The 20,072-nt window shown below is 44.4% G+C and overlaps 1 protein-coding gene across 3 annotated transcripts in view; it reads right to left on the reverse strand.

The window, feature by feature from the left end:
* LOC126175026 (brahma-associated protein of 60 kDa) overlaps positions 1-20,072 on the reverse strand; it is a 66,798-nt gene that overhangs the window by 26,331 nt on the left and 20,395 nt on the right. For all 3 annotated transcript variants that reach the window (XM_049921527.1, XM_049921528.1, XM_049921529.1), the window contains exon 4: positions 6,967-7,134. In XM_049921527.1, the coding sequence (XP_049777484.1) occupies positions 6,967-7,134 (168 nt within the window). The remainder of the gene's footprint in view (positions 1-6,966; positions 7,135-20,072) is intronic.

The following is a 20,072-nucleotide window of genomic DNA, read 5'->3' on the forward strand; positions in this document are numbered from 1 at the left end:
TGAAGACGTCGTTCAAGAAGGCTGGTCCGTTGAGCGCTGTAGTAGATCGCAAAATCGTCCACAAAGAGGGAGCCCGAGACATCAGGAGGGAGACAATCCATAATTGGATTTATGGCGATGGCAAACAGTACAACACTCAGCACGGATCCCTGGGGTACCCCGTTTTCTTGGGAGAAAGTACGGGAGAGAGTAGTGTTCACCCGCACCCTAAAAGTGCGCTCTGCCATAAATTCGCGAAGAAAAAGGGGCAGCCGGCCTCGAAAGCCCCAAGAGAACAGTGTGCGGAGGATGCCTGTCCTCCAACAGGTATCGTATGCTCTCTCCAGATCAAAAAATATTGCTACCGTTTGGCGTTGCCGGAGAAAATTGTTCATGATATAAGTGGAGAGAGCAACAAGATGGTCAACGGCAGAACGATGCTTCCGAAATCCGCATTGGGCTGGTGTTAAAAGACTGCGGGATTCTAGCCACCAAGCTAAACGGTAATTCACCATACGCTCCAAAACCTTACAGACACTACTCGTGAGAGAAATGGGGCGATAGCTAGAGGGGAGATGTTTGTCCTTTCCAGGTTTCGGAACGGGAACGACAATAGCTTCGCGCCACCGTTTGGGAAAGGTACTGTCGGTCCAAATTCGATTATAAAGGCGAAGGAGGTAACGCAGACTATGGGTTGATAAATGCAGCAACATTTGGACATGGATACCATCCGGTCCTGGGGCGGAGGAGCGAGAAGATGAGAGGGCATGTTGGAGTTCCCGCATGGAGAAAACAGTATTGTAGCTTTCGTGATTTTGGGAGGAGAAAGCAAGAGGTCGCACTTCCGCTGCACGTTTCTTCGGGAGAAACGCTGGCGGGTAATTTGAAGAGCTCGAAATCTCAGCAAAGTGCTGACCCAACGAGTTAGAAATTGCGACGGGGTCCACTAAGGTATCATGCGCGACAGTGAGCCCAGAAACCGGGGAGAAACTAGGCGCGCCTGAGAACCATCGAAGCCGACTCCAAACTTCCGAGGAGGGAGTGAAGGTGTTAAATGAGCTAATAAAGAATTTCCAGCTTGCCTTCTTGCTATCGCGGATGACACGACGGCATCGCGCTCGGAACTGCTTATAGCGGATACAGTTGGCCAAAGTAGGATGGTGACGGAAAATGCGAAGAGCACGTCGCCGCTCACGTATTGCGTCACGGCATGCCTCGTTCCACCAAGGAACTGGGGGGCGCCGGGGCAATTCGGAGGTGCGTGGTATTGAACGTTCCGCAGCTGTAAGGATAACGTCGGTAATGTGTGTGACCTCATCGTCGACGCTGCGAAAGCGACGGTCATCGAATGTCGCGAGAAACGAAAAAAGTGTCCAATCAGCTTGGGCAAACTTCCAGCGTCGCGGGCGCATATATGGCAGTTGAGGCTGCAGTCTGAGGACACATGGAAAGTGGTCACTCGAGTGTGTATCATCAAGGGCGAACCATTCGAAGCGCCGAGCTAGCGGAACAGTACCGACCGCAAGGTCCAAATGAGATAAGGTTGTCGTGGAGGCAGACAAAAATGTGGGGACCCCAGTGTTGAGGCAAACTAGATCCGCTTGGTGGAAGACGTCTAGCAATACGGAGCCACGTGGACAAGGGTGTGGAGATCCCCAAAGCGGGTGGTGGGCATTGAAGTCCCCAACCAGCAAATAGGGGGGTGGAAGCTGACCAAGAAGATGAAGGAGATCAGCTCGTGCCATTGGTGTGGACGATGGAATGTATACAGTACAAAGAGAGAACGTGTATCCGGAAAGTGAAAGACGGACGGCGACAGCTTGGAAGGAAGTGTTTAAGGGGATTGGGTGATAATGGAGAGTATCACGGAGAAGAATCATGAGTCCTCCATGGGCTGGAGAGCCTTCAACAGAGGGGAGATCATATCGGACAGACTGAAAATGAGGGAGAACAAAGCGGTCATGGGGACGCAGCTTTGTTTCCTGAAGACAGAAGATGACCGGCGAGTAGGAGCGTAAGAGGACCGACAATTCATCCCGATTGGCTCGAATGCCGCGGATATTCCAGTGGATAATGGACATGGGGTGAAAAGAGAATGGAGGAATGGGACCAAAGTTGCTGTCAACTCAAAGACTGCTCGGAGCTAGCAACCGACAGCATGGAATGGCATTCGGCCGAAGGCAGAAGATCCTGATCCATAAGTTGGTCAGGAGCAGTCCCTGCCACCAGCGATCGGCCGGTTGACCGGCCACCAGCAGTGCGCCTCGGCGACACAGAAGATGGCCGAGGGCGATTTCCGCCAGGTGGTGCTGTAGAGGGCGCACGCCTTGGCGGAGAAGGAGAGGAACTGGGTTTCTTTGTAGCCTTCTTGGAAGAATGTTGTTTAGAGGAAGGAGGAACCGATGGTTGTGAAGCTGCGGTCCGTAAAAACTCTTCACGAGTATGCTCTTTTTTCGAAGACTTGGCGTCCGACTTTTGGGCTCGAGATGTAGCAGAACCCGACGAAGGGTGAGCCATGGAGTGGGCAGGCGAAAGTGGTGAGGTTGAACGAGCGATCTTTGCGCTGGCCGATCTGACGACCGTGGTACTAAAGGTGAGGTCGCAAGTCTGCGTGGCCGCCTCCTTTGTTGGCCGAGGAGAAGCAAGGACAGTGCTGTATTTTCCTGTCTGTGGCACGGTGGGCTTGCGACTGGCGAATAATTTTCGAGCAGCAAAGGTCGACACCTTTTCCTTCACCCTTATTTCCTGGATGAGCTTCTCATCCTTAAAAACGGGGCAATCTCGAGAGGAAGCAGCGTGGTCACCCATACAGTTGATGCAGCGAGGGGATGGAGGTGGACAAGCACCCTCATGGGCATCCGTGCCACACGTAACACATTTGGCTGGATTGGAACAGGACTGGCTGGTGTGATTGAACCGCTGACATCGATAGCAACGCGTAGGGTTTGGGACGTAAGGGCGAACGGAAATTATCTCATAGCCTGCTTTGATTTTCGATGGGAGTTGAACTGTGTCAAATGTCAAGAAGACAGTACGGGTTGGAATGATGTTCGTGTCAACCCGTTTCATTACTCTATGAACTGCCGTTACACCCTGGTCAGACAGATAGTGCTGAATTTCTTCGTCAGACAATCCATCGAGGGAGCGTGTATAAACGACTCCACGCGAGGAATTCAAGGTACGGTGCGGTTCCACCCGGACAGGGAAGGTGTGGAGCAGAGAAGTACGCAGCAATTTTTGTGACTGGAGGGCACTGTGTGTTTCTAACAACAGGGTGCCATTCCGTAATCTGGAACAAGACTTTACAGGACCTGCTATTGCGTCGACTCCTTTCTGAATAATGAAAGGGTTGACCGTGGAGAAGTCGTGACCTTCATCAGACCGAGAAACAACAAGGAACTGTGGCAACGATGGAAGAATCGTCTGTGGCTGAGACTCAGTATGCTTACGTTTGTGACTAGACTTAGTGGAAGGTGAGGAAACCATTGCGGAAGAATCCCCCATGATTACCGGCGTCTCCGATGGCGCGCTCCTCCCTTGTGGGGGCCCTCTCTGAGGGCACTCCCGCCTTAGGTGATTGTTCACACCTCAGGTCACACCTCCCGACAAACGGACGGAGGGACCAATCGGCATTTTCGGAAGGTATCAGCTCGGGTAATCACCCCTCCCTGGGCCTGGCCGTTACCAGGGGGTACGTACGTGTCCTACCTGTCTACCCGGGGCGGGGAATTACGCGTTACCCCGTCACCGGCTACGCACGAAGGGCGTGGGTCGGCCTTCAGACACGCACAGGGAGGAAGAAAGAGAAAGGGAAGGGAAGGAAGAGAGGTCTCAAACGCCGCAGCGGAGAAAAGAGAAAGAAGAGGTAAGGAAAAGAGAAGGACAAAGGAAGGAAAAAGACAGAGAAGGACAAAGGAAGGAAGAAGACAAAAGCAAGGAAGGCGAAGAATGCAGTACATTTACGAGCGTCCGTCTCCGGACGTAGGCACAAACCATACTCCCAGATAGGGAGAAAGGGAAGGAAAGAGCCAGAGGTGAGGGGAGGAGGGGCGAAGATAGGGATGGGGAAGGATGCGGAAAGGGAAGGTATGCAGCCCGGAAAGGAAGGAAAGCCACATTAGCTCGGGGTCCCGTGCTCGCTACGCACGTATCCACGAAAGAGTTGTGGACCCCCTGGGGACGCTGTGACTTGTTTGAGCCTCATAGCCAGTGGCTCCTGTTCTTCACTTGTTAAACTGTTATGCTGAAAACTTTAAATGCATAAATGAAGTACAAAGTTTCACCAGCTTGGATATAAGTTGCCACAAAATGTCATAAGCTTGCAGGGTAAATTGTCTTTGGAATATGACATCTTGAGTTGTAGCTGTTGCAGCAATTGGCCAGTGACATTTGCACAGAGTGGAAGGCTTACTGAGGAACGCCAACTTGGTGTTTTCTGACTCTGTAGTGGTATCTGGTGCACTGAAGACGGCTCTGTTGCAGGGAGGAGGCAACCAGTGGTGTCTTCTGGCTTTGCAGCAGGTTGCAGCATTGTCTAGAGTAAAACTGGACCAATGGCTAGAGAGCTGCAGTGGGCAGCTGGAGGATTCCAGTGGCAACATCATAGTTACAACAGATACTGATGCCACGTCAGTAGAACTTGGGGCGACAAGTGGTACTTGGCAGGTGCAATGCCAAGCCAATCATCTACTCAGCTGGGCCACGAGTTTAAATGCAACTGTCCGGTACTGACTGTGGAGTATCTGGGTCATGGGGAAGCATCTCTAACATATCTGTGCACACTCCACTGTAGAGTGAAAATCTCATTCTGATCTCTAACACAGTTCAGGGATCAACATACAGCTGTTGCCATACAGTAGTGGGATGAACCACAGAACCTCCCCGAAGGCTGGTCAGGGTCCCAGGCCACTGATCTGTGGAAGTTAAGCACAGAAATTTCTCGCTACTGCTGATCAGGCAGGTCTTTGTACAGCTACTGAGCCTCAGTAATGGTTCTGGGCTATGTTGTAGCTTTTTACAACTGGATTTTTTCAGTGCTCGAGATTTAGTAGCATTTGTCATTCTCATCAACAGAGATCCATTTTTAGCCTTTTCTAATGCAGGTATTTCTCAAAATGCTTCCTCATTATGTTCCACAAAGAATGACAATTTGTTGCTGTAGACATGACTCCACTTCTTTGTGTTTGTCCCTCATCTCTTCGGCGTGGCCAGATATGGAAATGATAAAAGTGTTTTAGCCAACAGCTTTATAACTGCTATTGAGATGGCTATTTGTTTTAATAAGTTTGACTGCTTCCTTGTGGATTATCTGCCTTGATGACACTATTCAATCAAGGGCTCTCTCCATTGTCATCAACTAGCCACAGCAACTGCCAACTGATCGTTGCACAGAATCCGTGTGCCCCGCAAAACATGGGCACTCACTCCATGGCCGCGTGGGGAACTTGCAGCTTGGACATCAGTAGTATGAAACCCACATTGTCAGAGAGTTACAGTCAAAACGGTATGTGACAACCCTTCCCTGTTTAACTGATTACCACACTGGATTTTTGGTGTGTATGCAAAGTCTGCATGACTAAGATGTGCTTAAGATCCTCGTGCTTTGTGGACTCTTGAGTGCCACAGTAGGTGTTCTTCACCCGACAGCATGTACACCTACAAAATTTAGAAAATGAGGTGGAGGGTCAAACACTGAAGGAGAGAGGGAAAAAAAAACTCCAAAGTTGGACTAAGTTTGGTCATTTCTCACAATAGGCGAGAGGAACCAAGAGCTCCAGTGCATGTCGTATATTGGCATAAGTGTTTTAAGCCCCTCAGGAAAGGAAAGGGAAGGGGATGCAGAATGTACCACAAAAGCAAGAATGACAAACACAGGTTTAAGAAAAGTAGGTAACGAAAGATATTTCAATTGATCAAACTGAAGAAAATATAAAAAAGTTTAGGAAAAGAAGACAATAAGGACAAATGAACACACATTTCATGTATTGCAAGTGTTATTCTGACCAAGGTTGATAAACAAAAATTTCAAAAAATGGTGGAAGTCACAACAAGCTTCAAACTAAACTGTTTCTGTTCCACAGCTGAGAAGTGATCTCATAGCAGACACAAACAACTGGATTCTATGAAACCAATCAGTAACATGTGCAAGAGGTGAAAATTGCAGAGATACGTGAGGCGCAACAGGTATGATGATGTAAAATGCTTTACGTGAGAAGAAGCTGTGTGTGCACACACGAGAGAGAGAGAGAGAGAGAGAGAGAGAGAGAGAGAGAGAGAGAGAGAGAATTGTAAATGGTTCAACAAAGTTTGATAACATGTCTGTCAAGCTCAATTAATAGACGTGCAGAAAATAAATGCTTTCAGACTATTAACATATACCAGTCTCAGTGAAGATAGAACTCTCACAAGTGTAATTTCATATGAAGTACTGATATTAAAGTTGTTACTCAATGAGATGGTGAACTGGCCAGAATACTGCACATCCATTTAGGAGGAACAGAGTTCAAACACTTATATGGCTATTTAGATTAAGGTATCAAAGGATTTCAGAAACTTGCTTCAATAAATGCCAAAGAGGTTACTTTAACAAGGCAGTATCTGAATTCATTCCCCATATTTGTATTTAGCAGAGCTATTTCTAATGAACATCCTGGGAGGATATCATAAGCTTTTAATCAAAATGTGTGGGGAGTGGCAATGAATTAGTGTGCTCTAATTTAAATTTGTCAATAAGGAAATAATACACTATAAAACTGTGACCAATTAAACTGACACTAACTTTGTGACTGCTAAGGCTTACATATATTCTCATCTGCACATACTACTAGGCAATGTATTATCCAGTTATCTCCAAGTTTTATGAATGAAGGTACAGGAGAATTTTTTTTTTATTAATAGGGCTAGTTGCAGAAAGGCACCAATCTCTACTCTTTTTAGCATGCACTGTTTGTCATGAATGATATACAGTACAATTATTATAGAAACCACCTTATTTGGATCATTCTTGCTATCTTCAAGAAGCCTTCCTTCAACACGAAGTTCCCACGAAGCTACACTTCCTTCTTCTCCCTCCGATGGGTCCTTGGCAGGGTAGAAAGTATTGGATATGAAGATTCTAAGTTTCCGTTTCTGCTTCATTGGTCTCTTCAATGCTTCCTGTACAAATAAAATTGGCAAAAGATTAGGTATGTAGTAGGCACAGACCATGGCAAAAAAACACTCACTATTTCTAGAGACTTTTTGGAAAGCTTTTACTGAACCTTGAACCTGACTACTTAACATCAAATCACAATATAATGAAAAGGATAGTTGCTACTCACCATATAGCAGAGATGCTGTTGCAGAAAGCACACCAACAAGACTGTCACACAATTAGCTTTCAGCCAACAAGGCCTTTGTCAAAATTAGACAACACACACACACACACACACACACACACACACACACACACATGCAGACACTTGTGCAAACACAACTCACACACACATGACCACAGTCTCTGGCAGCTGGAGCCAGACTGAGCAGCAGGCCATCATGAGAGAGACAACTAGGTGGGGGTAAAGAGGAGGCTAGGACAGGGGGAGGGGTTAGCAGGGTAAGGGTTGGGATGGTTAAATGCCACTGGGAGCATACAGAGATGAGGTGGAGAGTGGGACAGCTAGGTGTAGTCAGGAGATTACACAGTGGGTGGGGGAGAGACGGGAAGTTAGTGGAAAAGGAGAGAAATAAAAAGAATGGGTGTGTTTGTGGAACAGAGGGCTGTGTAGTGCTGGAATGGGAACAGGGAAGGGGCTAGATGGTTAAGGACAATGACTAACGAAGATTGTGTGGAGGGTTTTGGGAATGTAGGACACATTGCAGGTAGAGTTCCCACTGGTGCAATTCAGAAAAGCTGGTGATGGTGGAAAGGATCCAGATTGCACAAGCTGCAAAGCGGTCACTGAAATGAAGGATGTCGTGTTGGGCGGCGTGCTCAGCACCAGTGTGGTCCAGTTGCTTCTTGGCCACAGTTTGTCGGTGGCCATTCATGCAGTCAGCTTATTGGTTGTCATTCCCACTTAGAATGCAGTGCAGTGGTTGCAGCTAAGCTTGTAAATCACATGACTGGTTTCACAGGTAGCCCTGCCTTTGATGGGATAGGTGATGTTTGGGAGTGGACTGGAGTCAGCAGTGGTGGATGTATGTGACAGATCTGGCATGTAGGTCTATTACAGGGATATGAGCAATGAGGCAAGATGTTGGGAGCAGGGGCTGTGTAGGGATGGACGAGGATGTAGTGTAGATTCGATGGGCAGCAGAATACCACTGTGGGAGAAATAGGAAGGATAGAGGGCAGGACTTCTCGTTTCAGGGCACAACGAGAGGTAGTCTAAACACTGGCGAAGAATTAATTCAGTTACTCCAGTCCTGGGTGGTACTGTGTCATGAGGGGAACGATCCTTGGTGGACGGATGTTGGGGCTTTGGGAGGTGTTGGGTGACTGGAAAGATAACGCACGGGAGATCTGTTTCTGTACAAGGTTGAAGGGTAATTACCATCTGTAAAGGCCTCAGTGAGACACTATATTTCGAGAGGGACTGCTTGTCACTACAGATGCAACGGCCACAGATGGCTTAGCTGTATGGAAGCGACTTCTTTGTATGGAATGTGTGGCAGCTATCGAAGTGGAGGTATTGCTGGTGGTTGGTAGGTTTGAAATGGATATAGCTACTGATATAGCTATCTCTGAGGTGGAGGGAAACACTGAGGAAGGTGGCTTGATGGATTGAGTAGGATCAGGTGAAGGGACTGGGGGAGACTGTGTCGAGGTTCTGATGGAATGTGGATAGTGTGTCCTCACCCTCGATCCAGATCATGGAGGTGTCATCAATGAATCTGAACCAGGTGAGGGGCTTGGGATTCTGGGTGTTTAGGAAGGATTCATATCGATGGTCCATAAATAGGTTGGCACAGGACGGTGCCATGCAGGTGTCCATAGCCGTACCCCGGATTTGTTTGTAGGTAATGCCTTCAAAGCAGAAGTAATGGTGGTGAGGATATAGTTGGTCAGGGCAAATAGGAAGGAGGTGGTTGGTTTGGAATCTGTCGGTGCTGGGTAAGGTAGTGTTCAATAGTGGTAAGGCCATGGGCATTAGGGATGTTAGTGTAAACGGAGGTGGCATCTACACTGTATAGTAAAGGGCAGGAACTATGGAGAGTCGGTGAAGAAAATGGTTGATTCTTTTATATAGGAGAATAGGTTGCGGGTAATTTGCTGCAGGTGTTGGTGTACGAGAGCAGAGATTTTCTCAGTGGCAGCAAAGTAATCGGCCTGGATGTTTGGCTTTGTGGACTTCAGGAAGCATGCAGAAAATAAGAGGGGGGAGGGGAGGGTGATGGTAGCAGTGAGGAGAGAGTTGGACTCAGGGGAGAGGTTCTGGGGTGAGCCTAAGGATTTCAGTAGAGACTGGAGATGCTAATGGATTTCTGGAATGGTGTCACAGTGGCAGGGTTTGTAGGTGGATGAATCTGACAGCTGGCAGAATCCTTCGGCCAGGTATCGTTGTCCTTGCAGTTTAAAATACCTTCCACAGTCGTATTCCACTTCCCAATAAAGGTACACAATATCCTTGTCCATCTCTACACAACCCCTGCACCCAAACCTTTACCTCATTGCTCATATCCCTGTAAAAGACCTAGATGCAAGACCTGCCCCATACATCCACACATCACCACCTACTCCAGTCCTGTCACAAACATCACCTATCCCATAAAAGGCAGAGCTACCTGTGAAACCAGACCAGAGATCTAGAAGTTAAGCTGCAACCACTGTGTAGCATTCTACGTGGGGGATGACAACCAACAAGCTGCAAGTCTGCATGAATGGCCACCAAAAAACTGTGGCCAAGAGGCAACTGGACCATCTTGTTGCTGAGCATGCTGCCCAACAAGATGTCCTTCATTTCAATGACTGCTTTACAGCCTGTGCAATCTCTATCCTTCCCACCAACACCAGCTTTTTTGAATTGCACAGGTGGGAACTATCCCTGTAATGTATCCTACATTCCCATAACCCTCCTGGTCGCATCCTTTGCTAGTCATTGTCCTTACCCATCTAGCCCCTTCCCTGTTCCCATTCCAGCACTACACAGCCCTCTATTCCACCAACACATCCTGTCTTTTTACTTTTCTCCTTTTCTACTTTTTAAGTCCCTCCTCTCTCCCCTCCCTCTATCTAATCTCCTGACTGCATCTAGCTGCCCTACTCTCCACCCTGTCCCTGCACACTCCAAGCAGCACTTTACCATCCCCTAACCCAACCCTGCTATCCCTCCTCCTCCCCGCCCCAGCCTCCTCCTTACCCCCACTTGGTTGCCTCTCTCATAATGCCCTACTGCTCCAGCTGTCAGAGACTGTGGTCATGGGTGTGCGAGTTGTGTTTGCATGGGGTGTGCATGTGTGTATGTTATCTAATTTTGACAAAATCCTTGTTGGCTGAAAGCTAATTGTGTGACAGTCTTTTTGGTGTGTTTTCTGCGACTCAGCATACTGAGTATAGCAACTACCTTTTACATTACACTGTTACTTTACATGCTGGATTTTCCACTGTTTGATTTTAACATCAAAACATGATTTTCCATCCATGGGATTGTAGAACTATGTTTCTACAATGCAGTATAATCGTACTGGTAAGAATGGAATAAAAGAACATTACAAATTTTGATGCTTATGTTATACTAAAATAAGGAAACAGCAGAGTGTGCTAATTTCTCAACTGACATTTCAAGTAAAGTCATGCACTGCATGAACAACACTTAATAGTTTTTGACTAAAATTAATTCTTTAAGAAGGAGAATAGGGAACAAATGGCACCTCGAAAGCAAAACATGCAACAGACTGATCACTAACAAAAATAGGGTGTCCCAACAACTCGTGATACATTAAAATCTCATTCTAATCAGTTTAGGAAGGTCTCTTCACATTTCACAGAATTTAAAAACACTTGACTCCAACAACTGTTAGTTAAAAAAGCACTGACTCACCATACCTATGGACACCCTTATAAACAAAATGCAGTTTGCTGAAGTGTGGCATACTGAAACTTTAGCACCCACGCCCATGTAAACTAGTGGTAGAAGGTAGTCACACCATAGGGGAAGAAGCCCTATTCTCAATCTAGTTAGCGTGACTTCATTTGGTCAGAGTCATTGGTAGAATGTTCGTCAGGGCCAAGCATTCCATGTGATGCTTCCTCCTCCTTTTTTTACTTCCCAGAACTGTTTCCTATTGAATAACAGGATTTTTTCTAAAAAGTGAGGTGATTCCACTTTGCCACAGTCCTGCTTGACAGATCACCATGGTCACAATGTCAGCTACTTCATTCCTCTTTAACTCTTCATGCCCTGATACAGAGTAGGACTCTTCCCAAAGAGTTGTCAAAGGAGAAGGATGACCTGAAAGTACTGGATAATTTTGTCTGCTGTATACATGAGTGAAATATTTTGTGGAACACCCAGGGAATCAGATTACATTTACTCCCTCAATCAGTTCTTAAGCACACCTGACGATGGTGACATGTCTGATCGCCGAAATATTGTGCCCATTGGACACTATGGCAGTTTAAAACTGTGTGCCGGTCCGAGACTCTAACTTGGGACCTTTGCCTTTTGCTGACAAGTGCTCTACCAACTGAGCTACCCAAGCACGACACACGCCCCCTCCTCACTCTGCTGCAGAGTGAAAATCTGATTCTGGAAAGAAGTTGTTAACACTCCCACACTGCTACACATCGGAACACTTTTTCAGTCTGTAAAGTTAGGTTAATGGAAATATTGATGATTAAAGTAATGGGAGGGGATGATAAGCCCTCACATAGAAATTATGCGGACTATTATTAATCAATTTGATAAAGTTCAAAGACATTCAATAGCCACTTAGCTGAGAGCAAGATCTGGAAACTCAAAGTATTTGCAGTGAACAGTAAAGTGTACCAATGAATAATGATTGAGCATCTCCTACTGCTTAAACAGCAATAAATACACAACCCATATTAAATTTTTATCTCCTGAAAATGTGCTTAAACAGCTATGATGTCTGCATGTGCATTGGCAGGAGGAGAAATTTTGAAACTTCCTGGCAGATTAAAACTGTGTGCCAGACTGGGACTCTAACATGGGACTTCTGCCTTGCGGAGGCAAGTGCTCTACCGACAACTCTCCAAGCATGACTCTCAACCTGGCATCACAGCTTCTTTCGTTGGCTGGTTGGATTAAAAGAGGGGGAAAGGGACCAAACTACGAGGTCATCAGTCCCTTGTTCCAAATAAAACAATGCCACAGAATAAAACAAACAAGACTGACAACTCAAAACGGAATGAAAGGAAAACTTATAAGAACGATGAAGGGCAACATACATGTAAATGGAGAAAAGGGGACAAGAAAACCACAGAAACGCAAGAAATAGGATGAAGAGATTAAAACCACAAAGCAGATTACCAAGGCTGGCTGACCATGAGAATAAAAAAGGAAGCCACTCTGCAACACATTAAAACCTCCACCCTAGAAGGACTAGGATGGAGGACGCAGAGGGACAAAGGACACACACTGAAACTTAGATCAAATGATAAAACCCACCCTCACAAATAAAACTAAATCAGCCGATGAGGCGTTGTCAGATAAAATTAGCAGCAATGAGTCCAGTAACTCATTTTTTTGTTGGACAGTCAAAGTGGGAGAGTGTGCCACAATGTGGGCCAGTGTCAATCGGGCAACGCACTGACACTCTGGCGGGTCTTCACAGTGGAGGAGGTAACTGTGGGTCACCCAAGTGTAGCCAATGTGGAGCCAGGAGAGGACAACTGATTCCCTGCGAGAGGCCTGCATGGAAGTCTTCCACACATTCGTAGTCTCCTTAATGTCACGCAGTTTGTCGTATGTACTGTTATGCCATTCCATATCCCAAAGTCGAAAAACCCTACAGCATAAGTCAGAATGCAGGTCAGGTTCAGAGATGCCCATCTCCAGAAGAGGTTTCTGCATTGCCTGCTTGGCCAACCTGTGGGCAAGTTCATTGCCTGGGATGCCGACATGTCCTGGGATCCATACAAACACCACTGAACGACGGGACCAGTCCAGGGCATAGATGGGACTCCTGGATGGACGCTACCAAAGGATGGCAAGGTTAGCACTGGGCGATAGCTTGTAGGCTGCTCAAGCAGTCAGTACACAGAATAAACGATTCCCCGGGTCTTGAACAGATATACTGAAGTGCAAGAGAGATGGCCCCCAGCTCTGCAGTGAATACACTGTAGCCATTTGGCAAGGAATGCTGTTCAAAATGACCTCTGTGGATGTAGGTGAAACCAACATGACCATCAGCCATCGAGCCATCGGTGTAAAGCACTTCAGAGGCCCGGAACATGTCAAGAATCGAGAGGAAGTGACAGAGGAGAGGGGCATGAGTAACTGAGTCCTTAGGGTCACGCGAAAGGTCCAGAGGTCCAGACGAATCGGCGGCCTAGGTGTACACCATGGAGGTGTAAGCGGATAGACCTTCACATCAGACAGAAGGGATCGCACATGAACCACAATTGTTAGTCCTGACCCAAGCTGCTAATGCGAGAGATGAACTGCCGTGGGTGGAAAAAGGAGACGATAATTCGGATGCTCAGGAGAACTATGAATGTGTGCAATGTAACTGGCGAGCAGTTGTGCACAGTGGATCTGCAATGGAGTGACTCTGGCCTCCATCAGGACACTGGTCACCAGACTCATTCTAAAAGCTCCCGTCGCTAGGCAACCACCCAACGCTGAGGGTGCCGCCGAACCATAAACCAGACTCCCATAGTCAAGGCAGGATTGAACAAAGACTTTGTACAGCTGCAGCAGAGTAGAGTGGCCTGCACCCCAGTTGGTGTTGCTCAGGCAGTGGAGGGCATTGAGGTGCTGGCAGCACTTCCACTTAAGCTAACGAAGGTGAGGTAGCCAAGTCAATCGGGCGTCGAAAACCAGTCCTAAGACTCAATATGTCTCCACTACAGTGAGTGGATCATCATGAAGGTAAAGTTCTGGTTCCGATGAATGGTACGATGCCGACAGATGTGCATGACACACGACTTAGAGGCCGAAAACTGGAAGCCATGGGCTAGAGCCCATGACTGTGCCTTATGGATGGCTCCCTGTAGGCGCCACTCAGCAACACCAGTACCGGTGGAGCAGTACAAAATGCAGAAGTCTTCTGCGTACAGAGAGGGTGAGATGGAAACTCCACCACTGCCGATCCCAAGCCCGGGGCCCCATCTCGCAAGTCATGGGGAAGGAGGAAGGGGAGGAGTAAAACCCCTGGGTCCATCTGGCTCCGGATGGTAGCATCCATTTAGGGCTCCTACCTAGGGTTACAGGCGAAGCCCGGCCAATGGTCGGGAAGGTGGAAGAGGAATATCACTTCCCAACAGCAGATAGAGTGGAAGAGCCACTGAAACATATCAGATAGTGGCTGTACTCCATGTTAGGGGCGGCTACCAAAGGCATCTGTGTCCCCATGTCTGGGGCGGCCTGAACACATCTTCTGGGGCTAACAACTTCAGTCATATAACTGGACGGACACAAGCTGCCTCATAACAACAACAACAACAACAACAACAACAACAACAACAACAATAATACCCTGTGGAGGCCCTGGAAAAGAATAGGCCTCTGGTATGTTTTGCCAGTCGTAAAAGGCAACGAAAACAACAAACCACTAATAGTGCTAACCCCCCTTTTAGTCTGATTAGTTGGTTCAGGACAGAACTAAAGAAGCCTCGGACAAGTGCCGTCATGGTCGGGGACGACGCTTGAACCCTATGCCCGCCCACAATGGTAACGACACTGCTAGCCAACTGGAAAAGGATTTAAATCCGAATAGAGGTGTTTTGCAGGATATGCTTCCTGCAACCACCCTAGAAGGAAAACAAAGACAGAGGATGAGATGGTCAGATGAAGTTAATCGACACCTCATGTTCTGTTATTACCAAGCAACAAACCTAGGAACCAACACAACTGGATACAGATCACAAGTATACGCAACTTTTATTACAGATACCCAGAATTAAAATTTTTAACAGAACAACGACTAGCTGATCAGATCATAATAATAAAAAATAACAGGATACCCCTGTCAGAATTAGAACACATCAAACAACAAGTACAACAAATACTGGAACAAAATAATGTGCAATCAGAAGAAGACAATACAGTAATGGACTCAAACATTCCAGAGCAAACAAACAAAGACCAACACACATCAATTAAACAATCAGAGGAAAACGAAATCTTAAGATAGCCACCAGAACAAGCACAAATAGAACACGAAGTGACATACATGTAAGGTATAGAAGAGAAATTTCAGCTGACATATATAGAATACAAAGACACAAATACAGACATTAGACCATTCTTGCATAGACCGCCAAATAACCCACAAGGTGAAACAACAATAAAAACTATCAACACAATCATACACAACAAAATAAATGAAAACACAACTATGGAAGAGTTACAACTACTGGTTTATAAAGGAGCACTCACTACACTAAATATACACACTAGGCAGAGATCAGAACCAACCAACACACAGAAGAAACCCACAAAACCAGCATGGCAACACAGGCTACAGATCAGAATAGAAATACTGAGAAAAGATATCGGACAGCTAACACAATTTATAAGAAATGAAATATCAGACAAAAAACGAAGAAGGTTAGGTAAAATCTCACAACAAGAAATGATAGAGCAATTAGATGAAAATAAGCAGAAATTACAGGCATTGGCCAAACGACTTAGAAGATACAAAAAAAAAAGAAGTGAAAATAGAAGGAAACAAAACCAAACATTCAACACAAACCAAAAGAAATTTTACCAGACAATAGATAACACACACATTCAAATAGACAATCCACCAAACATAACAGACATGGAACACTTCTGGAGCAACATATGGTCAAACCCGGTACAACATAACTGGCATGCACGGTGGATACAAGCAGAAACAGACACATACAAGACGATACCACAAATGCCTGAAGTGATAATTTTGCAACATGAAGTCACCCAAGCAATTAATTCTATTCACAATTGGAAAGCCCCTGGAAAAGATAAAATAGCAAATTTCCGGCTAAAGAAGTTCACCTCAACACATTCACATCTAACTAAATTATTTAACAGTTACATTGCAGACCCATACACATTCCCTGATACACTTACACATGGAATAACTTATCTGAAACCTAAAGATCAAGCAGACACAGCAAACCCAGCTAAGTATCGCCCCATAACATGCCTACCAACAATATACAAAATATTGAGTCCCATTTGAGTCAATTGATGTTTCAAAGAACTGCACTGAAAAGGTGTTTGCATGTTGTTCAGGTGCGGTAAAATTTAACGGAGCTAAACTTCTAACTGTTGTTATTTATAGATCCCCAGACTCCAATTTCACAACATTTTTGCTAAAGCTAGAGGAGGTTCTTGGTTCACTTTATAGGAAATACAAAAAGTTAGTTATATGTGGTGACTTCAATATTAATAATGATTGTGCAAGGAAGAGGATGCTGGTAGACCTCCTTAATGCATATAATCTTATGCAAACCATATTCTTTTCAACGAGAGTGGAAGGGAACAGTAGAACAACCATAGACAACATTTTTGTTCATTCCTCATTACTAGAAGAGCATTCTGTTAGCAAAAAGGTGAATGGCCTTTCAGATCATGATGCACAAATTTTAACTTTAAAAGATTTTTGTGCTGCAACACGTGTTAAATATAGTCATCAGCTGTTTAGGAAAGCTGATCCAGTTGCTGTAGAGACCTTTGTAAACCTTATCAAGGAACAAGAGTGGCAAGATGTTTATAGCGCTGATACAGTAGACGATAAATATAATGCTTTTCTCAAGACTTTTCTCGTGCTCTTTGAAAGTTGCCTTCCGTTAGAACGTTCGAAACATGGTACTAGCACAAACAGGCAACCTGGGTGGCTGACTAGAGGGATAAGAATATCTTGTAGAACAAAGTGACAATTATATCAAAACTTTAGAAACAGTCAAAATCTAAATGCAGCAGCCCATTACAAACAGTATTGTAAGGTGCTTAAAAATTTTATTAGGAAGGCAAAAAGTATGTGGTATGCAGATAGAATAGCTAAGTCTCAGGATAAAATTAAAACCGTATGGTCAGTCGTAAAGGAAGTGGCTGGTCTGCAGAGACAGGTCGAGGATATAGAATCAGTGCGTAGTGGGAATGTCCGTGTTAATGATAAGTCGCATATATGTACAGTATTTAATAATCACTTTCTGAATATAGCAAGTGAACTAAATAGAAACCTAGTCCCAACAGGGAATCATATAGCGCTCTTAGAAAAGTGTTCCGAGACTGTTACGTGAAATGCTCCTCCATGATACAGACAAGAGGGAGATTGAGTTAATAATTAAATCACTAAAGACCAAGAACTCTCATGGATATGACGGGGTATCTAGCAGCATACTGAAGTATTGTTCTATGTATGTTAGCCCAGTACTTAGCCATATCTGTAACTTTTCCTTTAGGAGTGGTCGGTTTCCTGACAGATTAAAGTACTCGGTAGTGAAGCCACTTTATAAAGAGGGAGACACTGATAATGTTGACAATTTTAGACCTATTTCTATGCCATCGGTGTTTGCTAAAGTTATCGAGAAAGTTGTATATACAAGGTTACTGGAGCATTTAAATTCACATAATTTGCTGTCAAATGTTCAGTTTGGTTTTAGAAATGGTGTAACAACTGAAAATGCTATATTCTCTTTTATCTGTGAGGTTTTGGACAGATTAAATAAAAGGTTGCGAACGCTAGGTGTTTTCTTTGATTTAACAAAGGCTTTTGACTGTGTTGACCACAAAATGTTACTGCAGAAGTTGGACCATTATGGAGTAAGGGGAGTAGCTTACAATTGGTTCGCCTCTTACCTTAAGAACAGAAAGCAGAAGATAATTCTCCGCAATATTGAGAGTGGTAGTGATGTTCAGTCCCAATGGGGCACTGTTAAGTGGGGCGTTCCCCAAGGGTCGGTGCTGGGGCCACTGCTGTTTCTTATTTATATATATGATATGCCTTCTAGTATTACAGGTGATTCAAAAATATTTCTGTTTGCTGATGACACCAGCTTGATAGTGAAGGACCTTGTGTGTAATTTTGAAACAGTATCAAATAACGTAGTTCATGAAATAAGTTCATGGCTTGTGGAAAATAATTTGATGCTAAATCACAGTAAGACTCAGTTTTTACAGTTTCTAACACACAATTCAACAAGAACCGATATTTTGATCAGACAGAATGGGCATATTATAAGCGAGACGGAACAGTTCAAGTTCCTAGGAGTTCGGATAGATAGTAAGCTATTGTGGTAAGCCCATGTTCAGGATCTTGTTCAGAAACTAAATGCTGCTATTTACCATTAGAACAGTATCTGAAATAAGTGACACTTCAAAACGAAAAGTAGTCTACTTCACATATTTCCATACGCTTATGTCGTATGGTATTATTTTTTGGGGTAATTCTTCTGATTCAAAAAGGGTATTTTTAGCTCAAAAATGGGCTGTTCGAGCTATATGTGGTGTAAGTTCAAGAACCTCTTGTCGACCCCTATTCAATAGTCTGGGAATTCTGACATTGCCCTCACAGTATATATTTTCTTTAATGTCGTTTGTTGTTAGCAATAGTAGCCTATTCCCAAGAGTTAGCAGCTTTCACTCAGTTAATACTAGGCAGAAATCCAATCTGCATGTGGAATGCACTTCCTTGACTCTTGTGCAGAAAGGAGTGCAGTATTCTGCTGCATCCATTTTCAATAAGCTACCACAAGAACTCAAAAATCTTAGCAGTACCCCAAACACTTTTAAGTCTAAACTGAAGAGTTTCCTCATGGCTCACTCCTATTCTGTCGAGGAGCTCCTGGAAGAGCTAAAAAATCAAGCAAATTCTAGGGCTACATTGTTGATTTTCTTTATTTAAATTTACGACTTGTCACCTGAATATGTTTTTTTATATTTCATTTTATCTGTTTCTAATATCGTGTTATAATTTCATGTATTGACTTGTTCCCTGACCATGGAGACTTCTCCTTAATTTGGTCCCACAGAACAATAAATAAATAAATAAACTTCAGTAATTACACAGAAATTAATGACACATACAACACAGAACAAAATTATAAATGAAGAACAAAAAGGCTGTTGCAAAGGATCATGAGGATGTAAAGAGCAACTGATAATAGATGCAGAGGTGACATATCAAGCTAAAACTAAACAAAGGTCGCTACACTACGCATATATTGATTACCGAAAAGCTTTTGATAGTGTACCCCACTAATGGTTACTACAAATATTGGAAATATACAAAGTAGATCCTAAATTGATACAGTTCCTAAACATAGTAATGAAAAATTGGAAAACCACACTTAATATCCAAACAAATTCAAATAATATCACATCACAGCCAATACAGATTAAGTGTGGAATATACCAAGGAGACTCATTAAGTCCTTTCTGGTTCTGCCTTGCTCTGTACCCACTATCCAACATGCCAAATAATACAAATTATGGATACAATATTACTGGAACATACCCACACAAAATCACACATTTGCTATACATGGATGATCTAAAACTACTGGCAGCAACAACTCAACCAATTACTAAAGATAACAGAAGTATTCAGTAATGATATAAATATGGCTTTTGGAACAGACAAATGTAAGAAAAATAGCATAGTCAAGGGAAAACACACTAAACAAGAAGATTACATATTGGATAACCACAGCGACTGCATAGAAGCGATGGAAAAAACAGATGCCTATAAATATCTAGGATACAGACAAAATATAGGAATAGATAATACAAATATTAAAGAAGAACTAAAAGAAAAAATATAGACAAAGACTAACAAAAATACTGAAAAAAGAATTGACAGCAAGAAACAAGACAAAAGCTATAAATACTGATGCTATACCAATATTGACCTACTCATTTGGAGTAGTGAAATGGAGTAACACAGACCTAGAAGCACTCAATACACTTACACGATCACAATGCCACAAATGTAGAATA

This window comes from Schistocerca cancellata, chromosome 3 (assembly GCF_023864275.1).
Source record: "Schistocerca cancellata isolate TAMUIC-IGC-003103 chromosome 3, iqSchCanc2.1, whole genome shotgun sequence".
NCBI lineage: Eukaryota > Metazoa > Arthropoda > Insecta > Orthoptera > Acrididae > Schistocerca > Schistocerca cancellata.